The sequence below is a fragment of the Gobio gobio genome, assembly GCF_949357685.1.
Source record: "Gobio gobio genome assembly, chromosome: 15".
NCBI lineage: Eukaryota > Metazoa > Chordata > Actinopteri > Cypriniformes > Gobionidae > Gobio > Gobio gobio.
The window spans coordinates 18,649,515-18,672,807 of record NC_137108.1 but is presented as its reverse complement, the minus strand read 5'-3'; the positions used below and the strand labels follow the sequence as shown (position 1 = coordinate 18,672,807).

General features: G+C 38.4%; 1 protein-coding gene across 2 annotated transcripts; it reads left to right on the top strand.

Annotated features, from left to right (window-relative positions):
- The first annotated feature begins 2,970 nt into the window (after positions 1-2,970).
- Positions 2,971-23,256, top strand: arhgef5 (Rho guanine nucleotide exchange factor (GEF) 5). 2 transcript variants are annotated; one of them, XM_079837452.1, is made up of 15 exons: positions 2,971-3,601; positions 4,514-7,294; positions 9,021-9,069; positions 10,160-10,200; positions 11,723-12,081; positions 15,507-15,667; positions 16,178-16,330; positions 16,441-16,570; positions 16,704-16,778; positions 16,902-16,991; positions 17,098-17,246; positions 17,350-17,493; positions 19,582-19,652; positions 19,941-20,045; positions 22,310-23,256. In XM_079837452.1, the coding sequence occupies exons 2-15, from the start codon at positions 4,666-4,668 to the stop codon at positions 22,444-22,446; spliced, it is 4,293 nt and encodes a 1,430-aa protein (XP_079693578.1). In that variant the 5' UTR covers positions 2,971-3,601; positions 4,514-4,665; the 3' UTR covers positions 22,447-23,256. The 2 variants fall into 2 exon arrangements, with proteins under 2 accessions (XP_079693578.1, XP_079693577.1); XM_079837451.1 differs by having other exon boundaries at positions 4,514-7,708.
- The last annotated feature ends 37 nt before the right edge of the window (positions 23,257-23,293 follow it).

Below are 23,293 nucleotides of genomic sequence, written 5' to 3'. Positions count from 1 at the left end.
TTAACTAAATAAGAGGAATCATACAGAATGCATGTTATTTTTTAATTAGTACTGTCCTGAATAAGATATTTTACATAAAAAATGTTTACATATAGTCCACAAGACGAAAAAAATAGCTGAATTTATTAAAATAACCCTGATAAAAAGTTTATGAACCATTGATTCTCAGTGCTGTGTGTCGTTCCCTGGATGATCCACGGCTGTTTTTTTGTTTTGTGATGGTTGTTCACGAGTCCCTTGCTTGTCCTGAGCAGTTAAACTGCCCAATGTTCTGCAGAAAAATCCTCCAGGTCCTGCACATTCTTCAGTTTTCCAGCCTCTTTTTCATATTTGAACCCTCTCCAGCAATGACTGTATGATTTTAAGATCCATCTTTTCACACTGAGGACAATTGAGGGATTCAAACACAACTACTAAAAAGGTTCAAACATTCACTGATGCTCCAGAAGGAAACATAATGCATTAAGAGCCGGGGGGTGAAAACTTTTGAACAGGATGAAGATTTATTATTTTGTTTAAATATCATTTTCAGAAGCAACAGAAGATACTTGCATGTTTCCCGGAAGACAAATTAAGTACAATTTACCTTGATTTTCAAATTCAATAGGTTTTCACCCCCCGGCTCTTAATGCATTGCGTTTCCTTCTGGAGCATCAGTGAATGTTTAAACCTTTTTTAGTAGTTGTGTTTGAATCCCTCAATTGTCCTCAGTGTGAAAAGATGGATCTTAAAATCATACAGTCATTGATGGAGAGGGTTCAAATATGAAAAAGAGGCTGGAAAACTGAAGAATGTGCAGGTATTCTATTTTATTATTTAAAGGTATTCTAGGTTACTACTTGCAGAGCTTTTTGGTCCAATAATTCGAATCTTTGTTTTTTTCAGAATTAAGAAGTAGAAAATTACTAGTCATCCAATTTTTTATATCAGCTATGCATTCCGTTAATCTTGTGAATTGGTAAATTTCACCCGGCCGTTAAGAAATATAGTTGCGTATCGTCAGCATTTATTTAGACTATTTATTTTTTAGCTCAACTGTCACAGAATGGAAAGCACAAGATTGTGAGATATCAAAGGCAGCGAAGGATACATCTATGCTGCCTTCAAAAATCCTTTAAATGAAGATATCTTAGGAGACATGAAGTGAAGCTAACATTGGATTCGGACATGCCTTGTTGCATGCATCCTCCAATTACAGCATTTTTAAGCTTTCAGACGCAGCTCTAGTCAAGAACTGCAAGAATAGATGGATGGAAATAGATATGCGTTGTGGTTTTGACACCTTTAGAAGAAATAAAGCAAAACAAGAATTTATTTATACCATCATACATCTTACAAGCACTATTTCTTGAGAAGCATGTCATCTAGTACCTTCAAATTCTAAAGGAAACACCAGTCATTAAAATGCACCCAATATCTAACAAAGCCACAGGTAACAAAGATCTCTTAACATATATAAACATGTGAAAAGTGAACACACATGTTCTTGGGAAATGCTAAATGAATACAAGTGGATATAAATCAAAGAGAATAAAGGATAAACGTAAATGATGAACTACTTAAATATATGATGGAGGTTAATATATAAAGTATGAATTCAAAGATATAATTAATAAAAGATAAAAATCATAAAATAATGATATGGGTAAGAAAATATGAATTAAGAAAATCATCACAAACATTTACTGTTTGGATACACCAAGTTTGGTCAGGGGTTTCATTACTCTGTCTGAACATGTATAGTATAGGTAACATCCACAGACCATTTGAAAACCACAAAGGCAATAATGTATCTTTATGCATATAAAATCTATGCAGGAGCCATAACAAAGAGTTTTTACAGTTTTACACATATTACTGTATCTATAAAACATTAGAAACACAAATGAGAATGTGAGAACAATGAAATATGTTTGATAATTTGATAATATAGATAATTATGAAATATAAACATTTTATTTAGGTGTTTATTTCATTGTTATTGCTAGATAATTACAAAATATCACAAGTCAGGGTTTTAAACAATTTAGATACCTAATTTGTTGAAAAATATTAAACAAAGGCAGCGTTTTAGGCCCTATTTTGCACGTTTTAAAAATGCCATCTGTTTTTTAGTCTACTGCTGAGTTTGGCAAGATTTGAATTCTGTTCATCATATGACTTCTCTTTAAAGAGATAAGCAACAATCTTTTTAATTCAGTCAGTTCTTATGTAAGTTTTGTATTAATATTATTAATAGTCATTAAAGTGCACTAGTTTTTGTGAGATGTGTTTTGGTATTTTAGCCTATATTTTATATGTATGTTCTCCTGCAAGAGGTTTTTGTGATATAAACTAACCAAGGCCGTGATACTTGCACTTTTCCCCTTTTTGAATGTCAGGATTTGCTCTATCTTTGGAGCCTCTGATTAGTTTATTGCAGTCTTCCCAAATTAGTAATTTTTTACCTTAACAGAACATGTTTGTGGATGATTGATCATTTCTCTTGACCTTTGTCCAGGACATTTCATTGATTTGTATCAGTTTTGTTTAGATTAAGTTTTGCATGTTTGCTAACAGCTCAGTTTGGTTCAAATATGGGAGGAAACTTGACTATTTATAACAAAATAATCAATTAAACTTGAGCATTTTTTATTACAAAGATAGTAATTAACATTTTAAAATCTGCATCCAATATTGCTTACCACTCAACAATATTTCATCTTAAACTAAAAGGTTTATACCAGAAATACACATAATTAAACATACTTTGAAAGGAGAAATTGCACATCAATGCTATATGTGTTATACAATGTTTCCTTCCTAATGCACAAATGTGTCATCTGTGCTTTCCTTTATAGCTTTTTTTCCCCTGAGAACTGTTACTTGTTATGTAAGCTTCGGACGACGTTACGGTGTATGGACACACTCTTACTCATCTGCCCCTCCCCCTTCGCTCTCACTCTTTGCCATGCCTTTACCTGAGAAAGCAGACACACCCAGCAACTTCAACCCCACCAATCCCAGCATAGAAGAGAGAAGCAGACTGTGCACTTCCTGTTTCTGTGAGGCAGAAGCATGCCGTGCCAGTGAGGGTGAGGTGAGTGAAGGGCTGAATTACTGGAACAAGCTCTAACGCAATCACTGTGAGTCTACTGATTTTATGAGAAGTGAAGAAAAGCTGTGTTTAAGCTTAAACAGACGTTTACTTTTGGACTCCTCTTTAAGACAGTGCTGGAGGGGAAAAGTATAAGGAAAACAGAAACAGGAGGGGAGGAAGATAAGTGTCAATCTGTTCAAACTTGTTTGGGAATTTGAGAAGGGCGGGAGGAGGGGACGAGAGAGAGAAACAGAAAAAGAGAGAGAGGAACACTGTGAGAAACTTTTTACTGTGTTGAAAACTATTTTTGATTACATGAACACATTAAGTAGGACAGGCCGGATAATTAAATCAGTGTTTTCAGTAGATCATTTATCTCACTCGACTTTGGTTCTCTCAATGGGCAAACACTGATATGTGGAATGTCTATGAGTTGTGCAATTCCTGCTAGCTTCACTTTGTCTGGAAAGCGAAGAAAAAGAGGGAGAGAGACAGAGAAGCGTCCCCCAAGACACTTCTCAGGTGAGTACTATGCATTATTCCCAAAACTTTTTCTAATTTCCTTTTCGTTGTAACTTTAGTAAAACAAACAGTTCTTGTATAAACAAACATGTCGACATCTCAGGCAAATATAGCCTTTGTCATGCTTTGGAATATTTATCTGTGTTTATGCTATTCACCACAGTCATTTTTCGAATGAATTTGTTAAAGCTTTTGTACGTTATTTAAGTCCCTAAATCTTGACATGAGTCAGCTATGTTGAAACTGTGTTCCTTCAACCTCTCTTAATAGTGCTTTGGCTCTTCATATGCATGAATTACTTGAAATGCCTCTGAACAAGTTACAAGAATAGCATAGGGCAGTGGTTGGTTCAACTGCATTCTTTGTAAAGCACTGGTACGTTTGAATTTTGCTGAACTGACAAATAGGCATATCAACTGCATTAATATTTCATAGTGTGACAGTTCTTATTAGTTAAAATAGTTGCGTGTATAAGTTTAGTATAATTGGCAACATCTATTATGCATCATAACAGTATATTAGACTGATTTGAAGAACTGTATATTTCTGTTGCGTTGTAACCTATCTGGTAGTATATGGTGCAAGAAATGCCAATAAGGTCATGGGTTCGATTCCTAGGGAATACAAAATCTGATAAAATGTATACTTTGAATTAATGATGCGAATCATGCGGTGGCATGTCACTTTGGATAAGCATCTGCCAAATTATTATTAAATATTCAGCTCAATACATACTTAAAACAGGCCACGTTTATTGTAACTGTGTATGCTGCCAATATGTATATCTGACATGTTGGAACAAGAAGTTTTAAAGATTTCCCAGAATACGTTTGTCTGTGATCCTCTTTGGAATATGAATTTTGGTTGGTTTATTTTTTGACTTGTAACTGAAACATGTTTCATCCCTTATAGGTTCTCTATGTTGACATGGAAACTAGTCAAACTAATTGGGCCATTGTGCAAATAGAGTCTTCTTAAGGTGCACTAGATAGTCCAAATCAATGCAAACCATCACCAGCTAATCAGCAAAGGTGATCAATGTGAAGAGACTTGGAACCACCAAGATGGACAGACCAAGAGACAAAGACAGAGAAATGGAGCCAGCTTCACATGATTGGACTAGGGAGAGGGATAAATTTCCTGCAACCAGAAGAAGAGATGGAGAGATGGACCGGAGAGAAAGAGACAGGCGGAGAGATGGAGATCGACGTGCAAATGGAAAGTCAACTGTGTCAGAACAGGCTGAATATGTAGACCGAGACGATGAAAGGAGAAAAGGGGACACTTTTCCAAGAATGACAAAACCAAGTAGAGAGAGAGATGGAAGGATACCACTTTCAGAACAAAAAAGGGAGTATCACATAGGAAGACCGAAAGACATTCTGTATGAAAATGAAAGAGAGAGGGAAAGAAGGAGATACAGAGAAATGGACACACAAAGTGAAAGAGAAAACACAAGATACAGGGAGGAGTTGAAGAAAAATGAAATGAGAAGGCTCGTAAAGGAGGAGCCAGAGAGACGAAGGGAACGGGATAAAGAGTTTGACTCTGGAATGAGAGACCGAAGGAGAGAAAGTTATCCAGGGGTCATTGACCTTACAGGCATGAGGGTAAGAGAGACAGACAGAGAGAGAGACAAACTTAGACAAAGAGACAGAGAAGACAGGAATTATCCTCGACTCAAGGAACAAGAGATAGAGAGCTTTTCAGATAGGGAAAGGAGGACTGAGAGACCGAAAGAAGGAGAGAGATCTAAGAAAAGAGATACAAAAAGCGAGGGAGACAGTGATGGAGACAGGGGTAAGGAAAGGAAGAGAGAAGAGGGTGCTAAACGTGGACACAAACTCTACAAGAGTGAAGGAGACAACGATGCAGAACGAAGGGTACACAGAGTTAGAGAGAGAGACAGACGTAGAGACAGAGAAGTAGAGAGACGGCAAGACATGGTGATGCCAAGAGAAAGAGAATACCGGGAAACAGGTTATCGTATTCCAAAAGGAGAAATGTTGGAGCGGCTCAAAGAGATTGATATACCAAGAGATAAAACAAGAGACTCCAAAGAGAAAAGAATGAACAGAGATGAATACTCATACACAACTGAGAGAGGAAGGTATAGAGATGGAGAAAGGATAAGAGAGAGGGATATGTATTCTGAAAGAGAGATTGAAGAGAGGGAGAGGCGGAGGAGAGAGAAAAGAGAGACAGAGAGAAGTAAAATGGAGAAGAACGGACAAAGTAGTGGAGAGCTGATTTCAGGAAGTGTTATCGAGAATGAACAAGGGAGGGCAATGAGAGAGAACCCTGAGGACACAGAACGAGAAAACACTTCTGAGATTGATAAAGAGAAACTGACAGAAATAACAGAGGAAAAGCAGGACGTAAAGAGCGCACTGAGGGAAGAAGAGGAGGGTCAACGCTCTGCTGCTGAGGAAGCAGTTACAAAGAAATCTAAGATGAGGATACAGAAAATGTGGCTGGAACCTCGAAGTGAGAGAAAAGAATCCCATTTAGAAGAGGAGTACAGACAGAGAGAAAGAGCAAGAGAGAGGTACATCCAAAGATACAAAGAAAGCAAGACAACTGGAAATGAGGAAGAACTTGATAGAAAGGAAGAAAAGAAGAAAAAGAGCCTTGAGGACAAGTATAGAGAACTTGAAAAGGCTGGGGAGTTCGTGAGGGATGTGAATGTACAAAGGGAGGAGAAAATCATGGAAGGGAACTTGGTCTGTGACAGAGAAGCCCTGGAAACAAAGTGGCAGATGGAGAGGGAGAATGTGGCTGATAACATGGAAGAGGAAGGCGGAGAGGAACACAGAAAGGATAATAGATACGACCACTTGGTGAATGATGAAGGAAGTGAGGGGGAATCGGAAGCAGAGAAAGACAGAATGATGTCAACAGATGATGGATTTGTGACAGTCTCTAGTGGCGGGGATGATGCTGAGGAAGAGGATTTTGAAGACTGCAAAGAATTCTGGGAAGGTGGAGTTGCAGATGAGGTCTCTGGAAATGTAGAAACTACTCTCTACAGAGAGATCAGGACAGATGAAGAACTGGAAAACCAAACAGCGAACGAGAGAGCAGATCGTAGGGCTCCAAAAGGACCCCGAAAAGTATTTTGTGTGATTGGTCAGACCCTTCCCAAGTCAAAAACCAAACAGAATGCACATGTAGATACTACTGTTGAGGAAGCAGCCAATCAGCATTCATGTCATAACATGGACGACCAAGGTGAAATGAGCACTGCAAATGCATTTGAAAAGGTTGAACACATTGAGCAAGACATTGAAAGAGCGATGGATGACCTCACTCTTTCTCCTAATGAGGACAAAGGGGAGGGAACAGGAATAAATGACCAGGCAAAAGAAGGTGCAACATTACTGGAAGGCCAAGTGATCATTTCCAATGAGGGATCAGAACAAGACACACAACTCTTCCCAACACAACCTTCTGAATCTTTAGAGCCATGCAAGGATAATGATCATGGGGCTACAGAGATTCATATTGAAGTCACATTACCAGAAGAAGAAAAAGAAGCTACTGGAGAAACAGTTCAGCATTTTGATTCAGATGACACATGGGGCACACCCCAGGAACGAAAGCGATGCTCTACTTCTCCTCATCTTAGATGGGCCAAGAACGTGGTGAAAGAAATCCTGGGTCTGAATGCGGCGGACACAGAAAATACGAGAGGTAGTGTTACACACATAGACATGCAAACCAACACACAAACAGGGGGTGAGAGAGAAATGGACAAACCGAGGGAAGAGGGAGAACTAACAGAGGGAGGAGAAAGACAGGGAGGGATGGAGAGAGAGTTGAGTGAGGAACATGACCGGGTGGATCCTAGTTCTATCCAGCACACAGTTTCCTTAGAAGGAGAGGCAGACAGGAAGGTAGAAGAACAAGTTCCTAAGTTGAAAGATCGTATAAAGAAAGTTGTTCTAAGCTCTAGTAGTTTTCAAGATTTTGGGAATGAGTCTCGCATAAGGAGGCGAGGGTTCCGAAAGACAGCGGAGAAAACCAAAGAAGAGGATGAGGAAGAAGAAGAAGAAGAGGGAGATGGAGTTGGAAGGGACCGCAGGACGAGAATATTCAACATATCAGGTGAGAGGAGGATTGACGTAAAGGCTAAATCGCACATTCAATGGCCTCCTTGATGAACCTATTCTATCAAAGTTAATATACCAGTGCTGTGATGTCAAGAAAGACTAAATGTGCTTATGCAAGAGTGTAACACAGAAGTCCATGAGTCATCTTCCCATAAATAAGTGTCAATATGGGCGGTAAAATGTCAAGTTTATTTTTCTGTCATGTAATTGATTTGAGAACTTTTCACTGACAGTTGAGACTGAGAGATCTTTATTTTTAATTCTCAGCCATGGAATAGAATAATACATTTTAGTCCAGGTAATAATTTGCTCCACCAGTAACTGATATGTTAACCATATGGTAAATTGGGCATATGAAAAGGTGCATCATATCCATATGTTTTGGTAAAACTTTAGTTTAGGGTCCATTCTTACTAGGAACTAGTTGCTCATTAGCATGCATATTACTTGGATATTACTTATAAAGCACATATTAATGCCTTATTCTACATCCCTTAATTCACAAAACCCAAACTTAACAACTACCTTACTAACTATTAATAAGCAGTAATAAGGTTTATTGAGGCAAAAGTTGTAGTTAATTGGACCCTAATCTAAAGTGCATGGATAAAACTATGGCCCCTACATTTTTTTTCTTGAACATCCAGATTTTCTATGAAATCTGACACAATTGGGTACCAAATTTGGTTTTATGTTCAAGTGGATTGGTTGTGACCAGACACTTTAAAGAAAGAGATCACAAAATGTCCCAGGCTGTGGTAATTTCTATCATTTTGCTTCACGTCTTTTATTCATATTGACTGTGCCTGACATAATTAGCCAATGACAGATGTGACGGCTGCAGAAACATACAATTGATTTTTTTGGGGTTGGAGTCATGACCGCTGAAGACTCCTTAAACAGCAGCATTTCTTGGAAGAGGCAGCATTTTGAACTGCCAGATTTCCTTTGTTTCACAAACTAAAGCATTCCTATTTATTCTCTAACAAGTCCTCCCCCAGTACCTTTTCCTGTATTCTTTTTTTATTTTTAGTTTATTGCCACATTTTCATTAGAGCTGTTGAATTGCGCCATACCCAGAGGTCTTACATCTATATGTATACATCTATGAGCAAGATCTGAAAGTGTTTCCTTTTTACAATGTGTAGGGCCACGTAGAACATTCCCCATCTTGCTTGAGTTTATGTATTACTTGTTTTTAGGCTGCTTAAATTCTAATTCTATCTTGGTTAAGGGAAGATTAAGAAGTATAATGCCAAATAACAGCATTGTGTTATATGTTGATCTCTGTGTTTTTGGTTGTATAGATGGAGAAGAGGATGAATTAAGTTGCAGCTTGGGTGAACATGATCTAAGGTAGGAGAACCAGACTTTACAGCATGTACAGTATATGTCCCATATTCCATAATAATAGGGGTTTTCCAAAATAGGGGTTCCCAACCATGTTCCTAGAGCCATTTCAGGTCTTGAAGTCTGCACTCTCAGAAAAAAAGGTACAGGGCTGTCACTGGGGCGGTACCCTAAGGTACAAAAGTGAAAAGGTACATCTTTGTACCTTACTCACCCCTGAAAGGTACATTTTAGTACCTCAAAAGGTACATATCAGTACTTTAAGAGTGCATATTAGTACCTTAAAGGTACATATTAATACCTTAAAGGTACATATTAGTACCTTTTTTGTTATGTACCTTAGGGTACCGCCCCAGTGACAGCAATGTACCTTTTTTTCTGACAGTGTGTACTAATGAGCTGATGATCTGAATCAGGCATGTTAAGAAACAGTGTTGGGGTCTCCAGGAATGTGGTTGGGAACCCCTGTTCCAAAACAGCACAACAAGCCTGTGCTTTAAAATGGGCACTCGGTATTCTGTCCCTTATTTAAATGTTTTGTACTTTTGAGATGAAGACTCCAGTCCAGTCATATAGCCTAATAAAAGCTGCATTTATTTTACATACGTCATCTCAGTTTGGACAGACCCTTTGCTCGTGGAATACATTAAGCACAGCTGGCATTTCTACAATAGTGTCCGATGCTGCACCCACACGGCTAGGTGTCTGTACATATTAGACAGCTTAATTTATGAACGATTCCCATTTAAAATGTGCAATAATGGATTTTTTAGGGAGCTAAAATCCTTCAGTTGAAAATTTTGTGTTCGTGGTTTTAACATCTCAAAGAACAAAAACATGGAAATGATAGATTTATAGATCTTCATATTCGATTTGGCTTGTTAATGTTTCTAGACTTTCAGTTCATCACCACTGACAGTGTTCTATTTGTAGACCGTCTTACAAATGACCATGATATCACAGTTATAATCTCTCTCTCTCTCTCTCTCTCTCTCTCTCTCTCTCTCTCTCTCTCTCTCTCTCTCTCTCTCTCTCTCTCTCTCTCTCTCTCTCTCTCTCTCTCTCTCTCTCTCTCTCTGTGTGTCTGTCTTTACAGGAAGCTTGGGAGGACAAAAAAGAGGAATTCAAAATACTTTAGTAAGTGTCTGTATTTTTTTTCTTTCTTGTTATGCAACAAATGGTTGATCTTTACATGACCATGTACATGGCTATAACACACTCTAAAAAATACTGGGTTAAAAACAACCAAATTGCTGGGTTTGACGGACGTATAGCAATTGCACTCTGAAAAATGCTGGGTTAAAAACAACCCAAGTTGGGTTGAAAATGGACAAACCCAGCAATTGGGTTGTTTTAACCCAGTGGTTGGATTAAATGTTTGCTTAAAGAAACCCAATTGCAGCATTTTTCAGAATGCAGATGATTTGTTCTATTTTATAGTTCATTAAAACATTACAAAGACGCATACGATACCCAGTCATACAAATTCCTTTTTATGTTGAAATGACAAGAACCATTTCACATGCCCCTCAATACTCATTGTACGTTAGTGTACTTAGTATGATTGTAACTGGCTGTGATGTACAAAATCTATGAAATACATGGTCCTTAATACATAGGTTACAGTTCAGATGTTCAGAGCAGGAAAAGTTTAGTCATTCTTAACTATGCTACTTTGCTAGGCCTTCAGGCAAAGAACAGGTTTGTGCTTGCACATCACTTGGAACTGCAGATAAACAGCTGCAAAAGCTCACTTAGTATTACAAAACAAAAATGTTTTTGTGGATGTCTGTGCTTGTACATCTTTTTATAGCTATATTGATTTACTGACCTGCTGTGTTCTTGTTCGCAAACTACTGTACTCTACTGACTTCTTGTGATTTTCTCTAAATGAATGTTTTTCAACTGCTGGATAAACTGGTTTAGCCATTCCCCTGCTTTTTACATCTCATTGTATCTAATGATTTTATGATTATAATTAATTTGCCATATCATTTTATTATTTGTCTGTTCTGATGAGGGTAGTGGAAAGCAGGGGAAAAAAACAATGCTAAATCCAAATAATAAAAAATGCAACTAAACATAAAGTTATGAATAGTTAGATAAAACAAATTAAATAGACTTGGTGCAAATTCAGCTGTTCTTTTTAGTAAAAAGCTAGCCAAATGCTAGCATAGACAAATTGCATGACATTCCCTCATCCTCGAAAACCATGAACAAAGCTACCCATGGTAAAATAAATTCTACATTAAACACGAGATAACTTGCAATGCAAATAAACATGGCTTGTTTGTGCCAACCATGATGTATTTTGTGCAAATTATTGGTTGCTAATAAAAACATTGAAGAATTTCCAAGGCACTGGGGTAATGTAGAAAGAATTAAAAAGCCTTTAATATATCATGGCAGTATTCATTTAAAAACAGGTGACAAATACACCTACGTGTTACGGCGTCAAGCCTTCATCAGGGTGTGAGGTATTGGTTGCTAATGTAGTTCCTGGTGACATTAATAAATGGCATTGCTTGATTTGAAGGACATTTGTTTATTTTGTGTGGTAAAACATTTTTGTACCTTATATCCAATATAAAATCAGGGTCTAATAACCACTACTCTTGAACCATATAGATGATGATCTCTCTGTCTCTTTCTCTTGCAGACTCTCAGTTGTATCAGGAATACAGTGAGGTGGTCCAGAACAGAGAGATCCTGCTGTCTCATACCGATTCTCTATCGATAAGTGGAGATAATCTCGCTATCCGTCCATCTTCTTCTCCAAATCATTCCCCTAAACTATCACACAGACCTCTCCCACCTCTCCCTCCAGTCCTCCTGCACCCCCACACTCTGCCCAACTCCTTTAAAAGTCTTAATGTGTCTCAGCAATCCATAAACAGACCCCCTTCCCCTCGCCTGTCCATCTCTGCTTCCTCGCCCACCCTGTGGCAGGAGCTCCCGGGAGTGAGGAACAGCCCAGATTTTGGGGAACTCCCTGAAGATAGGAGACGTCTGCAGGAGGTAGAATTATAAATATTTAGTATCGCCTAACATTGCATAAAACACAGTTGCCGGAAAAATTATGTCGACACACTAAGGGGCCGTTTACATGACACCGTTTTATGCGTTTTGGCCTTTTATTTACACGACAACAGCGTTTTGATGGCCTGAAAACACAGACTTTTAAAACGGATTCAAACTGCATGTTTTTTAATACAATACCGTTATCCAACGCATCTCCAATGCGAATTTGTGAAAATGGTGACGTCGTCCGCATGCGCATTACTTGTTCCGTCTATAGAGGGTATGCGTTGATGTCACTTTCCCGCCTGAACACGCCCCCTCATCCGGACTGAGTGGCAAAAGAGCTGCTGCATGACTGGATCTAATAGCGGAAACTGCGAAAACACGAGTAAAACAAATGAGTATCAGTTTAAAATAAAGGTTGGACTCAATATAGTGTCCATTACAACTTACCAAAGATCCAGGGATCCATAGATATTGAAATGCAGCCAGGAATGGTGTTTCCTGACATTTATATGTGCACGATCGACGCCAGGCAAAGACGTAAAGCAAATTTACCTGTGATTGCTTCATATCGTCCAGCACTAAAACTTTTTTGGCAGTGTTTGTTTAAAAACATCCAATTTCATGTAGAATACAAGCAGCGATGAAAGGGCCCTCGCACATGCACCGCCACTCGGTGGCCTCAGGAAAACAGCGAATAGTGGGCGACATGCATTTTAGTGGGTAAATATAAGAGAAATATGGCAAAGTCATTTTGATGTGCCTTCTGCCAGCAGGTGGTGCTTTCACTATAACTGAATATTGGCATGGAGATGTCTTCAGGTCAGGACTCTTATCAAATATGTGAAGTTTGGGGCAGATCAGACATTGTATGTCCGAGTTACAACAGCTTCCTGTGTCGTGGCGAAACATCAGACTTTGTGAGGCTGCCACGGACACGCCCTTCAAGGAAAACTCAAGATGTTCAAAATGTAACATCACCAAGGCCTTTAGATTAGACTGACCAAACATGATGTTGTTCTGGTTAAATCCCAATGAGGAGTTAATCACAGTGTAAAATATGGCCTTTCCTGTTGCCAGTAGGTGGCGCTATGACTGTAACTGAATATTGGCATGTAGATGTCTTCAGGTCAGGACTCTAATAAAACATGTGAAGTTTGGGGCAGATCGGACATTGTATCCCTGACTTACAACAGCTTCCTGTTTCATGGCGAAACATCGAATTTTGTGAGGCCGCCACGGACACGCCCTTCATGCGAAAACTCAAGATCTTCACAATTTAACATCACTAAGGCCTTTAGATTAGACTGACCAAATATGATGTTGATCTGATTAAATCTCTAGGAGGAGTTCATTAATGAACAACAATTTTGCAAAGAAAATTCAAAATATCTCACTTCCTGTTGGTTTTCAGATTTCGTACCAGGAGACTTTTTTGTAGGTATTGGGCTGTTACATGTGTCTTACAAATTTCATACTTGTACGTGAAACGTAGTTTGAACAGCGCTTAATTGAAATTTTGTAGGTGGCGCTATCGAGCCATTTTGCCACACCTAATTCTGGAACCCAAATCAGACGTACATTTTCTCCACTTCTGACGCTTGTGCAAAGTTTCATGAGTTTTCGAGCGTGTTTAGGCCATCAAAAATGCGATTTATTTGGGAGAAGAATAATAATAGGCTGAGCAATTCCAATAGGGTCCTCACACCATCAGTGCTTGGACCCTAATAAGCTGCTAAATATTTAATTGATGAGTTGTCAATACAATATATATGTTATGATTTTACCCCAAAATTCAACATATTTATGTACAAAATGATAACTGCAAATCCACGTTTCGTTGCCTGGAGTTCAGTTGTTTCTGTGAATTGCAGTGATCCATTTGGTTCTCTTTTCTGTAGCTTTCGGCAGTCTGTAAAAATATACTTAGAATTCTTGTCATATATATTTATACAGTCACTCTCAAAGCTCTTTCCCATTTTAGATGTGTTTTCTGTTTTTTTGCGACATTCATGCTGTGTAAACCACAATGCAGTCTTTTTGCCACTCAGCGGGCGTAACCGTGGTCACTTCGGCCGACGATGACATCACACGCATACTCTCTATAGACGCATAGTGTTTCTACAAAGTGACATCGCCACCTACTGGCCTGGCAGCAGAATACAGCGTTTTTAGTTGTTTTCGAGGAGCCGTGTGAACGGGGATCGTTTTGACAACGTTGTCATCTGTACGCCAAAAAAACCACAAAGAATAAACGTTCCCGCTTTAAATACATTGTTGTCGTGTAAACGTGCCAGATACTTAAAAATATATGAATGCCATTGTTCTAGATCAGGGGTGTCCAATCCTGCTCCTGGAGGGCCAATGTCCTGCAGAGTTTAGCTCCAACCCCAATGAAACACACCTGAACCAGCTAATCAAGGTCTTATTAGGCATACTAGAAACTTCTAGGCAGGTGTGTTGAGGCAACTTGGAGCTAAACTCTGCAGTACAGTGGCCCTCCAGGACCGACTTTGGACAGCCCTGTTCTAGATAATAACATTTCAAACCAAGTGCCATATTTTAGAAAGAAAAACAGCAGAAGCATGCTTTTCAACAAAACAATTCATAAGCTAAAACAATCAACCTGGGGGGAACTGAAGTTGTAACACTTGTTTACAGAAGATAATCAACTATGATAATTTATCAAATATGGAATTCGTTAATTTTTAAGCTTGGCTCAAGTATGGAAGTAAAATAATGCCAAATGTTTTTGAAACAAAAAAGCTTGTTGAATTGCACTACTAAAAATATGCATTGCATTAACCATGCATGCATTGTAATGCATTGTATTTTCAGGGCTTGCATTTTTATGGGCTGAAATTCAACATGGTTGTATATTTAAGATGTGAATATTTCAATTCAAAACATCTCACACACATTTTCATTATTAAAAATAAAATGGACCAAAAATTGCCTGTCGAATATTATAGTTTTTTTTTTTTTAAACAATGAAAGAATATATTTAATATTTTGGAATTGAAATCTGAGAGGTGAATATGGATTATTGATTTTTTTATAAGGAAAATGTGTGTGAAATGTTTTAAATTGAAATATTCACATCTTACATATACAACCATGTTTAATTTCCATAAAAATGCATGGTTAATGCAATACATATTTTTTCAAGTAGTGCAATTCAACAAGCTTTTTTGTATTAAAAACATTTGGCATTATTTTACTTCCATACCTCCAGTGTCCACTGTATACAATACACAATCTGGACATTTTAGAATTCTGTTACTGCCCTTATAGTTAAAAATAAAAAGGTAATTGTGAGAAAAGTTTTGTCGATAAGATATAAAACCAAATGTTTTTGATAGATTTTTGAAATTAGTAACCATAAAGGGACAAAACCATAAACAATCTGTATGTTTCAGGTGAGGTTTGAGGTCGTGACCTCTGAGGCATCATACTGCCGCAGTTTGGACATCGTAGTGGAGAACTTTGTCATGTCCAAGCAGCTCAACGTTATCCTGTCTTCACAAGACAAAAACTGGCTGTTCTCCAGGCTAAATGATGTTAGAGCCATCAGTCACAGGTTAGAATCATGTCATTACACAATAACAGAATTACTGAAGATAAACATTGGTAACACTTTAGTTAGGGTCCAATTCTCACTATTAACAAGTTGCTGTTTAGCATGCATATTACTAGGGTATTGACTGTTTATTAGTACTTATAAAGCACATATTAATGCCTTATTCTGCATGACCATATTCTACATTCCTAATCCTACCCAATACCTAAATTTAACAACTACCATACTAACTATTAATAAGCAGTAATTAGGAGTTTATTGAGGCAAAAGTCATAGTTAATAGTGAGAATTGGACCCTAAACTAAAGAGTGACCAAAACATTTTATTTTTGATTAAAAAAAAAAATTCAGTTGTCCATTTGAAAACTTTAAGACTCCCTAGATGTGCATGAAATCTTCTTCTCTAGCCAATCGTTTTCCAGTTGAACTCTGACAACATCCTGGAGTCTTTTCTAAAATGTCTGCTCTGAAATCTGAATTATGCCACTAATATTTGCTTCTTTTGATTTAGTTTTCTGTCTCACCTGGAAGAAACAGTGGAGAAGGACATACTGCACTTTACCGTCTGCGACATCATTATCAAACACTGTCCACGATTCCGAAATGTATATGTGCCATACCTTACCAACCAATCATATCAGGACAAGACGTATCAAAAATTAATGTGAGCAATTTGTTTGCACTTATCTGAAGTGGAAATGTGTTTTTCATCTTTTATTTTTGTTTGTTTTTAACATGTGATACATAATTGATTCTTTCCACCATCTCTCATAGGGATGAGAGTCATGACTTCCGTAGAATTGTGGAAAAGATAGAGCGTAACCCAGTTTGTCAAAGACTGCCTTTACGATCTTTCCTCATTCTGCCGTTCCAAAGAATCACTCGCCTCAAACTGCTAGTGCAGGTAATGTCTTCATCGGTCCTGTTTAAATCTGCCTCTCACATTCTTCATCTATGATGGAATGTTGTCCAAATAAGCCAATAGTATATCAACATGATATTTGATGCCCTCTTCTATCTCTTATCTTTGTCGGTAGAATATTGTAAAGAGAACCGCTTCAAAGACCAAGGATGAAGCACAGGCCATTAAAGCCATGAAACTACTTGAGAAGGTGAGACTTCTTTTTATGTACTTGAAACAATGTAGTTATGTCACGCGCACTGCATTTGCATTGGAATTTCTTATCAGTTATCTCAGTTTCTCTTTCTCACCACTGTCCCATGCTTCTTTACAGATGATCCAGGAGAGTAATGAAAGTATCTCCCAAATGAAGAACATTGAGTCACTTGTGACTCTCAATGCCAAAGTTGACTTTGAGTGTAGGGTGAGCATGACACGCTAAACATGATGTTTGGCAACCTCACTTGTACTGTATGCCATCGAAATAATACTGATATTTATAATGACTGTATTTTATTTGTGTCTGTTAGACTCTTCCATTGATCAGTCAGTCCCGCAGACTGGTACGAGAGGGACCTGTGACTGAACTGAGAGACTTTTCCCTGAGAGATAGGGAAGATGAGAGAAATGCTTATATTCACCTTTTCAATGACTATCTCCTGCTCTCTTTGCGGAAAGAGTATGTTTGACCTTCATTAAAACCCATGTTTCAATTGTCATTCATATGCTTTGAATAATGAAATGTTTACTGTGCATAACTTTGCTTATCTTCCTATTTGCAGAGGGGGTAGGTTTACAGTTATCGACCATGTTCCTGTGTCAGAGCTGCGGGTTGAGAACTGCAGGTTTAAACTGCATTCCTTACAGAAAAACCTGTTCCGTCTGCACATGTCGCAAAAAGCCCTGCTTCTGAAGACAGATACCCAGTAAGTATTTCAATATGTATGTTAATTTTTGAGAAGAAATCAGTTGCACTTTCAGTCTTGTAGACATGCAATAGCTGCCGTGTCCGTTGTGTGTCCTGCTCCTTGCACCTTGCAGAGTTTAGCTCTAGCCTTCTAGCCATTTTTACATGACAGCGGTGTTTTGGGGGCCTGAAAACGCAAACTTTTAAAAACGCAGATTTTTGAAACCGATACCGTTATTAGCTGCGTTTCCATTACCCTTCAAATTGTGCAAAAAATGTAAACGCCCAATGGAAACACGTCAATTTTGCAAATCTTCCATATATTGCAAAAAAAAAGTTTTTACGTCCGCATGAGGTGGTTTTTCAGGCAATTTTCAGGCAAAGATAATAAAAAACGTCTGACGAAGAGACTGTGTGCTCGAAACGTAACCCGTCTGTGAGTCTACTATAAAAAAATCGTGCATATTTTTGGAGCTGTGGTGTGCCGAATTTTTCTGTTTTTTATATTTTGCAAAACTGAAATTAATTTTTTTCCGCATTTAGAGGTCAAATGGCGTACGTAAAAATTTATAATTCTTTAAAGTCAAGTCACCTTTATTTATATAGAGCTTTTTACAATGCAGATTGTTTCAAAGCAGCTTCACAGTAGCCTGGTCCTACCAGACTCTCATACATTTCATTAGTACAGACAGTCTGGCCACTCTCCATTGACAAGCGTTAAATTCCTTGAAGGCGGGTACTCCGTTGAAGTTTAAAACTATTGGATCTGCCCAGAGTCACTCTGGATCTGCCACAACCAATCGCTTACGTTTGGTCGTGACGCATGTGATCTCAAACTAGCTCACGACATCAACATCATCGTTCTCAGCCACTCCCTCTGTTCGCTGGACCGGAGAAAACTAGAGAATATATCGCAATCCCAGAAGGAGTACAGAAGGAAAATTAAAATTGTGCGGAAGTACATAGGAGGGCGGAGCCAGGTTAGCTTCAAAGTGTTAAACAGGGAAATAATCAACTGAATTTATTTTGGCTGTACAGCCACTCTGGAGAAAACGGGGATGTCATCCAGCTCATTTCAATTATTATATAGTGACAATGCGGGCGGATCGGTAATATAGTTGAATATTTAGTCATATTTAGTAAATAAGGCACAGTATGTTTGTACAGAACATGAGACAAAGAAATGCCACAATTTATTAGGACCTTGAAACAGAAGCAGAACACCCAGAAACACCTCATACATGGCCACTCCCAAGTATAAGGGGCTTTCCTTGCCATTAATGCTTGGGTAACACACCTACATTTCCTTCAATTAAAAATAATGGCTAGTGCGGTGGCTGCGGTAGCCTATACGTAAACCTACTGACATCCATTGCCATGATTTTTGGAATGACTTATCATCACGAAAGGGAAAAATGATGCTTTAGTAGCATATCAATAGTTTTAACAATTTCGCAATAGTTTTTTATTCGACATAAAAAAAATATCGCAAATCTGTAATGGAAACCAGGCTAGAGCCTTTGTGAAAACGCATTTGTATTACGTGTTCAGTCTGTAGACCTAATGTAGCCCCGCCCCTTTTCTGTATTCCGCTTAGTCTTTCCACAGCATGAAGGTAAGATCTTACGGATTTATGAATGAACTGCTTGTTTTAAAATCTTCCCGGTCTACTGACATCTGTTATGATATCCGCTCCAACCATTACAATGCTCATGATAGCTTTCGTTAACTCTACAATAAGTAAATCCACTTCACCAGCTAATTACTCTTCGACTGCGATGCCATAGAAATATAGAGCTACCGCAAAAAAGCTCTTTTCCGCGGATCCAATGTTGTCTGTAACCGAAAACCCCAAAACTTTTCAGTTTTTAGTACATTGTTGTCGTGTAAACATACCCTCAATTAAACACACCAGAACTAGCTCTTCAGGCAGGTATGTTGGAGCTAAACTCTAAAGGTAAGTGGCCATCCGAGAGCAGAATTGGACAATTCACTTGGAAAACTTTATTACACAGCAAAAATTCAGGCTAGAGTTTTGCAATCTCGTTGAGCAGAATGATGCATAAAACTAATCTGTACCCATCTCTCATTTTACATCTTCTCTCAGAGCTGATAAATTGCGCTGGATATCAGCACTCTCACGTCCTTATCCTGAGATTGACTTCAGTGCAGTTCAGGGTATGTGCAACTTCCTGCTCTAAAAGAAATTGCGGTAGCACTTTATTTTAAAGTCCTGTTCCCCATGTACATACTTATTATAGTAATTACAATACCTGGGTGATAACAAGGTACTAACCCTGAGCCTACCCCTAAACCTAACCTTAACCCATGTAGTTACCTTATATAACCCAGTACTTTCTTAGGTAAGTACACATGTACTGTAAAATAAAGTGCAACTGAAATTGCAATTTCAAAATAAATATTCTAATGCTAACCATTTGAATTGTTCTCTTTTCCCATTTGCAGAAGTTCCACAAATGCAGTGCATCAAAGCCTTTGTTGCCCAGCAGCCAGATGAACTCAGTTTAGAGAAAGCTGACGTACTATTAATTCACCAGCAAAGTAGTGATGGTGAGTTATAACGCTAAACAGATGAACACATAAAAGCAAAAATCCCTAATAAGTCTTTCTAAAGCATCATGAATATAATTTATTTTTCTATCGCTACACCTGAGGCCAGCTCAGTTTGGTTTCTACCTCAGTACAGTACCATACGCAAACACTCCTATTGAACATTACCACATTTAGATTACCATACAGTTATAGGGCCAGTCCTTCTGGAGCAACCTAAAGTTAAGTTTCTTGCTCAAGGGTACACTGGTGATAGGTCATGGATCACTGTGGTCAAAGTGGTTTGACCTACAACCAATTGGTTACAAGCTCATCTTTTACCGCAAGGTTATAGCACTAAGAAAACTAGTGTCATGGAGATGCTGTACAGAATTGCAGCACTCAGCTTCGAATTCACTCCTTCAAAAGGACTATATTAGTGGACTAATGTAGGGAATGGGGGCGATTTTGAACAAAGCTTTGGTCCTGGGAACCCATCGCTCCTTATTTAACACACCTCCTTATTTAATAATCAGCTCATTAGGTAAGCTCCATGAACTGAACTAAGCGGCTGTGTCTGAAATCGCATACTTTCTTGAGTAGGTACTTATTTTGAACAAGTAATTGCTTCACAACCACTAAAAAAGTACTCTGTAGTATGAGTGTGTGTAGTATGACTGTAATCTAGACATACTAACTACATTCACCGTGTTGTCATTATCATGTGACCTACCAGCGTCAGTTGCGTCGCTTCACTACCATTCGCAAATTCTCTCCCGTGGCCTCATGGGACAGTAAAGTGTCCATCGTATGCACACCTCGGAATCTTGTCGGAAGTAGCAGGTCATCCGGTTTTGCCTACTCTTTTATGAGTACTGTGAATTTGGACACATACTGTTTTTCGCCGAATATATAGTAGGGAAACATGCGACTTCGGATGCAGCCAGTGTGTTTAAAGAGAGACAGGTCAGCTGTGTTTAATCAGGCCTGAAGCGAAACTCTGCTGGAAGATGGCCTGTTGTAGAATGTCCGGTTCAGAAACTGGATTTGGCTATAAATCAAGACGTTTTGTCACTTGCCTAGAGGGTCATCAGGTGTGATAAACTGTGGCAACTATGAGTGAAATTTAGTCATGATAAAAGAATGTTTATGTAAACGGGCATATTTGCCCACACATTGTATATTATATAATTGTAGTAGGCTACTGATGGGGTGTCCTGCCCTGTCACCTGTTGGAGTTTGGGTTCCTTGCCATTGTCGCCTTTGCTAGTTTGCTTAGTTGGGGTTTAAAAGACACTTATTCAATACACTTATTCAGCAATATTATGGATTTGACTGCACTGACACTATTACAGTTTTTCTCAATTGTTTACACACATTTTCTGAAAGCATGCCTCATATTCTCAGAACTCTACACACAAATTCCTTGTGAAAACAAGATATTTTCTGCATGAAAATTGTGCCAAAAGCAGAGAATTGTGTGTAGTGTTTTGAAAAAAGTGTGTTTTAGAACTGCAATTTGAGTGTAAAGCAGGAACTGTGCTTGTAGTTTAGCAGAATTGGTTCAGGGAGTTGGTGAATGAGTTACATGTTGTGGTCAATGTGTCTCAAGTACCAGAATTTGTGTGTAAACAATTGAGAAAAACTGTAATTGAGTGTAAAACTTGAACTGAACTGAGCTGGATGATGACACTACAGTGTTCTGTAGAGATACTTCCCAGAAAACATTGGTCTGACTGCAATGTTGTGTCCCTAGCCAAAAATAGTCGCGGTAGGACAGCAGAAATCGGTAAAAATATGTAACACAGAACATTTCATAAAAATGCATTCAGATACGTCCGTTCAATTTTCATTTTGGAACTATTTTTGAACCATGACAAGACGTGTTAGAGGGACGTCTTTTCAACGGTCCTTAAACGTCCAAATAATTGATGAATTTATGCCGTTATTGAATTGAAATGAACCAACACTGACTTACGATTGTCTTCTGTAGAGCTGCTTAAGCAGAATTTGTTTACATCATTGATTGTTATTTATTTTCCTAAGTGAAGCTGCTTTGAAACTTGTATTGTATAAAGCGCTATATAAATAAAGGATACTGCACATTAATTAATACTCCGCTGAGGCTCAGCATATATGTCTATTCTTAGGAACTACTACCAAAACAACCTCCTATTAGAGATGTCATGCATGATGCTAATGTTATGTTACAAGCAGACTTATTGAATTGCAAATGGATGTTTTGACAAAAATTCCATTTATGGAACTCTCTCCCTTTCCTTCAGGCTGGGTGGAAGGAACCCGTCTCTCAGACAGGCACCGTGGCTGGGCCCCCGAGTCTCACCTGGAGACAATAGTCAGCGACAAAACAAGACTGCGCAACCTGCTGGACACCATGAAAATTGCTACAGCTGCAATGTGAAGCAATATGTTCATCCTTCAAGGATCTCAGGCAGACTTTTTCAACCACAATTTTTTTTGTTACTTTAAAGTCTTGTGTAAAAAGACCTTCAAGAACTTTGGATTTATGTGGGAAGTTTCTATTTATTTTGTGTATGTACTAGAGCTGATACGGGTGATGTGGGCGATATGGCCGCACCCATGTCAGGGTACTCCACACCCTGAGAAAGGCTCGGGGAAGATGCTGAATTGCACCTACAGAGCACCTTGGATATCTCACGATTTCTGAGTACCTGCTCCAAATGATTATCTATGCAGTGTTTATGTAAGCATCATGTAAAGACCGTCTTATAATTTGGAAGTGGGGTGTCACTCCTGGACAGAAAATTGGACCACAGTCGGTTTTCCTCTTTATGAGCGAGTTGTCTCACAGAGGAGCAACGACAGCTGGACACAAGACAGTGGAATCAGTGAGAAATTCTGAATACCAAACACCTGCTATTTATAAATATGGTCACTTTCAATGTGGAATATCAATTCTGTCTGACTGTAGCCTCATGGAAATACAATTTAAAGAGGAGTTTGTTGTGCTCCAAGGACAAATTGTGTTAATTTTATTCAGGATGATGAATACTGGCTACTTTTTAAGACCAAAAATAGGGTTGAACACCCAAGGTTTTAACAATGTACATAATACCTACAATGTACATAATATAGGTTAATTTTAAAGATATAAAGTATTATGTTTTCAGGGAATAATTCCATCCCTGATCAAACAGTGGCACATAACTGTAATATGCTTTAAAATAAACTTTGTATAATTGTATAATCTAAATCCTGAAGAACATTTCATGGTTTAGCAGATGAGA